Genomic DNA, 6,000 nt, shown 5'->3' with positions numbered 1-6,000 from the left:
CGATGCTCCAAAAATAATTTTTTGAAGGTATGTGGAGCATTATTATTTTCAGAACATTAGGAAGGTTTTTTCACAGAAATTCGCACATATATAAAATTCATTATTTTTACTATTTTATTTTACTGTTCGTTTTAATATTACAAGTGTAAAGAGTAAAGAGTAAACCTAGGTTTGATTTTTTTTATGTATTTTACGGTGTCTGAAGAGTGCCGCGTACTCCTATCTTTTCTTTTCTTTTCTTTGGAACGACTGCTCGTGTCGTGTGTATGATTAAGATGCGCACGCGTGGGTTGCTTCTCATGGCGAAACTGCAGACGAGTGTGCACACGTAGGCACCATGACGAAGTTGGAGAGCCATTCGTCGGGAACCACTGGTGGGCACGAGGAACAAGCGTGTGTTGTCGACCCGACCATGAAGTTCTGCCAAGGCCCAGCTATGCCGTTGGCGTACCACCCCACTACACCATGACAAGACTGACAATTCCCAGCGCATCCGAATCGACCGGCTGATGTTTCGGGCATATCTTTGAAAGTTCAACACCTACAAACAAATCGAGCGGCAATGGCAATGGCAATGAGCAGTGCCAGTGCCAGGCAGTTCTCGCTGGGTCGCGGCGCTTCACACCTGCAGCACGTACGTACAACGGTACAAGGGACAGGTCTCGTGAGCAGGATGGGTGGTGGAGTCGGTCGCCGTCCCGTCTTGAAAAAAAGGCAGCGCCTTTTTCTAGCTCTCTCAATGGTTTTCCGGCCGCTGGCCATTCTTTCTGGGGATCATATAAGCGTCGGCTTCCGGGGCTTCTTTTCTTCCGAGGCACTCGTCCAGACCAGCCGCGGAAGCACCCACCGCTCACCCACCAAGCAAAGAAACACACGCGCAAGCGCGCAACGACTGCGTGCCCCGGGCGCTCGCGGTGGTGACCATGGACGCGCCGAGCGCCACCGCCAAGCGCAAGCGCTCCTCCCCCGCCGCCGCCGCGCCGGCCCCCGTCAGCGTGGACGACGTATCCGACGCAGAGGTCGAGGAGTTCTACGCCATCCTGCGCCGCATGCGCGACGCCTCGCGCCGGCTCGTCTCCGGTGGGGTCGCCGCGGCCACGGCCCGCGCCGCCCCGGCCCCGCGCGCGCCGGCCTGGTGCCCCAGCTTCTCCTGGGAGGACTTCGCGCCGCCCGCCCCGACACCGCCGCCTGCTCCTTCGCAGCAGGAGCAGCTGCTGCCCGCCGACGAGCGCGTGGCCGAGAACGCGTCCCCGCCGCGGCGGCCCGTCCCCCGCGGCCTGGACCTCAACGCCGAGCCGGAGCCGGAGGTGCAAGCCTAGAGTAGAGCCGCAACCCGCACGGACGACGAGGACCCCTGGCCTGGGCGCGCCCCCGCACGGACGGACGCGCGCGCGCGCTGGCCGGCGGCGACACTCTCCCCTCTGTACCACCACCCGCCGCCCGGCGGCCGGTGCTTTTTAGCAAACTGATCACCGTCATCATTTGTTAGTTACCTTACCAATGGTAACACGAAAATACATTGACGAAGACAAGTTTGGTGGTCATCTTTATTTATTGGTATGTCCATATCATTTCTATATAATGTGTGCTTGCTTCATTTGGACGGCTTTAACCACAGCCCTGCTAGCTACTGCCAGGTCTGAGATTGGTGTCTGCGTCCTCAAGGAATCATTTACGCGTTTTCCTTCTCTTTCCACAGTGATAATTTATTTTTCTGATGAGTAATTGACCAATACTCGGCGTAAGACTGGAATCGGTGCAGTGTTTTGTCACCAAAATAAAATAAATGCTCTGTCTGCAAGTTAAGGAAACTGTACAGTTAATTTGCAGTGTGAAAAGCGCAGCGCGGTAAATCAGAGTCAAAAAAGACTGCTAGGAGTACCATGTTCTCACCCTGTTTTCTGTAGGACAAGAAAGTGGAGTGCAGTCATGTTTTCCCTTTATATTTGTTGATTGATGGGTCGATCCCTATACACTATGAGTAAACAGGAGTAGAAATTTGCATGTCTAATCACGCGAGAAAGATCAAACCTCATAGTCTAACCTCTAAATATTGTACTGTACCACGATCTCTCTAAAAACAAAGAAGATTGTAGCACGATCCTTTCAGTTTGGTCTGCTGACCGTGGAGTCGCCTTCTGAATGCGTCACACGCACCATGACAGCATGACCTAATAACCACTCGGGCCATGCCATTATTCTACCCGGTCAGGAAAACTGCTCGCTTTATACGTTCCGCGACGACTACGTACAGTCCAGTAATAGTAATAATAAAGATACAGACACAAGGTATCAACTATGTACAGTCCAGTAATAGTAATAATAAAGATACAGACACAAGGTAACAACTATGTACAGTCCAGTAATAGTAATAATAAAGATACAGACACAAGGTGACAAAATTTTGTGTTTTGACTCTTTTTTGAAACTTATTCGAGAACTGACCCTAGGTTGAAATTTTTTCGAGATCTGACCCTTTTGCTACCGTCAGAGTGCATGGCGGTAGGGTCTAACAGCCTACCGCCAGGGACTTTGACGGTAGGAAATTTCTGTACCGCCAAACGGGCTGGCGGTAGCCTGCACAACCCTACCGCCAAGATGTTTGGCGGTAGGCACGAGCACGCACTGTATTCAATACTTAGGAGGTTTTTGACGGTAGGACATGCAACCCTGCCGCCAGGGTCCTTGGCCGTAGGCTGTTATACCCTACCGTCATGGTCCCTTGCGGTAGGAAAAAGGTCAGATCTCGATTTTTTTTCAAACTAGAATCAGATCTCAAATAGATTTGGAAAATGGGTCAAAACACGAAATTTAGCCACACAAGGTATCAATCATATACTGGTGACCCGACGCTAGTGCTGCAACTTTCATCCTTGGCCGCCCGTCCGTCGAGCGGCCAGCATCTCTCCGTCGTACTGCAAAATGAGGTGAGAATGTATTCCACTTGTCCCACTGTGAGGAGAAACCAGTTTCGTCAAAAGATAAAAAAGGGTTAAAGGTTAAAGGACCTAGCTAGCTTGCCCCTTGGGCTTGGGTGAAGGTTGCAAGCAACTTAATTAGGCCATAGCCTCGTAGATACTTTATATGTTAGAGTTAGGCCGAGAAATCAACTTTGTACAGTACTAGAGGAAATCAGTGGGGGGAAAGCTATCAAGAAGTTGAGCACATTTCCATGATAGAAGAATCTTGTTGTAGGCACGTAGGACCTAGTACTAGCATGCACTCCCTCCGTTTTCTAAATTTAAATCCTTTTAAAGATTCAATATGAAATACATACGAATCAAAATAAGTAAAGCTATACTCTAAAATATATAGATATATTGAAATATGAAGAAAGATTTATATTTATAAACAGAGAGTAGTAGCAGAGGATAGATCAAGACTTTGCACGGTGCCAAACACTCTACAGTCAAGTCAAGCTAAATACTTAGACCCTGTTTGATTCCAAATAAGTCACCAACTTATAAGTCAAAAAGTGCAAAAAATGACTTATTTTGTCAAACGGACCCAACTTATAAGTCACCCCAACTTATAAGTCATAAGTTGCTTCACCCCAACTTAAAACTTATAAGTCACCCCCTTTTGCATGGGTCCCACCACCTTTACATAAAAAAACAAGGTGGGAAGATGTGCTCAGATGTGGCCGGCGTACTAGCGGCGCATGTGGCGCCTGGCCTGGGCTGGCCGGACGGATGTACTCGTCCGGACTGGCGACGGAGCAGGCGAGATACACGCTCGACGGGTCCCCGTCGGTCGCGGACACGGAGAATGACGTTTTCGGTGCGGGGCTGGCGATTCTCGCGTTTGCGGATTTTGGGTTTTGGATTTTGGGGCATGGGCGTCAGCCTTGTCCCCGTGAGCGTCGTCACGCCACCGTCAGGCCCGCGACTGGCCTTTAGGCTGGTTATAGTGGGAGTAACTTAGACTAGCGTCATATGTATGACATTAGCCTAAGTTACTATTCCTATAGTGCAAAGTATCTTAGTAGTAGTGTCATAGTTTGTTTCATTTATTGTCTTATAGACTCATTTTACCTCGGGAAGCGCTATGTTACAGTAATATATTATGTTACTCCAAGCACCTCTCTTCTCATTAAATACTTGCCATATAAGCAAAATTGTCTTGGGATGTGTTAAGTTACTACCTAAGTTACCCCCACTATCGCTAGCCTTAGAAAAGGCGAACGATTTCCTCCGGGCGACCGGCCGCGTTTTGCGTCGGTCGCGTGATCTAATGCAATCCAGCATCCTGCTTCCACTAACGTTGCGCCTTATTATTATCTTCTTTTCCCCTCTCTCTCACTCATGACATCTACAGCCGCTAACAGCAAATCCAACCCCTCAAATGCCCACGGGTACGCTCGTTCGTGGACAGTGACCGGCCAGGCCATAAATTTGCTCATCTGCATTCAGATACTTCATACTAAAAACCTCAAATTGACACAAAGCATTCAAAACGATGAAATCCACACATTATGTAGATCAAATAACCTATACTACCCTAATCCTCGTTGGAGATGTCCACGATCTTCGTGCCAGGCTCCAGGTACATGGATGGTAGTCGCAACTCCGACTCCCCCGTGTCGGCCTACGCATCGATCTCCGCTTCGACCTCGTCGAAGAGTGCGTCGGTCGCTGCTTTGTTCCTGCTGGATGAACTAATGGTTGGCCTCCACATAGGCCTCATCCTGGATGGACTCAGGATGGCCTGTTGCTCTGCCATCTCGGCCACTTAGGCGACCGCAAACTCCGCCCTCAAGCCCTTCATGTTGAAGCCCGAAACCGGTGCCAGCTCCTACTCCGGCTGCTCTGCCTCGTCCTCTTTCAGATCTTCCACCTCCATCCATAGTTTAAAAAACTGAACCTGAAATTGAACCGGAAAGGTTGTCCGTTCAGGTTTTTACCGGTCGGACCGCCGGTTCACCGATTCAATTGTCGGTTTTTAAGGAAGAAAAAAAATATATGTTGAATAGTATATGTGCTGATATAGTGTGAAACAATGTTCAAATAAAACAATGTTCACCCAGATCTCTGATCTGGAACCGGCGCTCCGATGTGAGCATAGCATATGTAGTTGTCTTTTGCCGAACCATGGCGAAGCCGGAGGGCATGGGAAGAGCAACGAAGCGAGAGAGAGGTGGATGGGCTCGGGCTGGCGGCATGGAGAGGAAGGAGGTGGATATTGCTACGGTTCGGGGACACCGGCCGGCATAAATATCCGAATTTAGTCTCGGGCGGCGAGCCGGAGCAGTGCCACGCGGCATTCACACCCCCACCGGAGGAGATGTCCGTCAGACAGTCGGGTTTCCGGGCGATTCTACGTGGGACCACATCGTCAGTCCTACGTGGCGGACGCGCCCGGGAATCCCCATATTCACCTTATATTTGGGCTGGATATGAGGGGTGCCGACCAGCCTCTGCGTTTGAGGCCCGTTAGAGGAGCAGGTCTGGGTCGCATTTTCGTGGTCGGTCAGTTATGTTTGAGGCGGGTTTAGGGCACCCGGCCATAGATGCTCTCATAGCTTCTTGTTTTCTTCGACTTTTTTCTTTGTCCACCGTCTCAAACCGCAACGAGATCTTAGATCCCAATGGCCATGTTCCCTTGTCTGACGCCGTGTTGAGCCCGCAACCAACCGCTTCCTCCGGTAGCCTCCCACCCGCGTAAGGTGGTGAGAGCCTTCTCTCCCCGCAGAACATGATGATCTGCCCATCCCTCTTTTTCCCACAAGTTGTGATGTCGATGCTGCGAGCCTCCGCTGTCTGCCTTGTGACCGCGGGACCGACGTGAGAGCACGAACTGCAGTCCTACAATCGCCTCAATGAAGTTGGAGCCGGCGACATTAGTTGGAACCCGGTGCGGGAATACTGAAACCAGCCATTAGAAGTATTGGAGGCGGGATGCTCCATGGCACGCACGACAAGCTACAACCGGCGTCGACAGCGATGAAGATTTGCCGCGACCGTTGTGGCATTTTTGTTACGACCGATGAGAAAATTTGCT

General features: G+C 50.4%; 1 protein-coding gene across 1 annotated transcript; it reads left to right on the top strand.

Moving 5' to 3' along the window:
- The first annotated feature begins 807 nt into the window (after positions 1-807).
- On the top strand, positions 808-1,682 carry LOC119271039 (protein NEGATIVE REGULATOR OF RESISTANCE-like). Its single transcript, XM_037553006.1, has one exon. It carries the CDS (start codon positions 924-926, stop codon positions 1,317-1,319), a length of 396 nt encoding a protein of 131 aa, XP_037408903.1. The 5' UTR covers positions 808-923; the 3' UTR covers positions 1,320-1,682.
- Positions 1,683-6,000: the final 4,318 nt, after the last annotated feature.

This window comes from Triticum dicoccoides, chromosome 3A (assembly GCF_002162155.2).
Source record: "Triticum dicoccoides isolate Atlit2015 ecotype Zavitan chromosome 3A, WEW_v2.0, whole genome shotgun sequence".
Classification (NCBI taxonomy): domain Eukaryota; kingdom Viridiplantae; phylum Streptophyta; class Magnoliopsida; order Poales; family Poaceae; genus Triticum; species Triticum dicoccoides.
The sequence above is the reverse complement of the archived record's forward strand: the minus strand, read 5'-3'. Positions and strand labels throughout refer to the sequence as shown.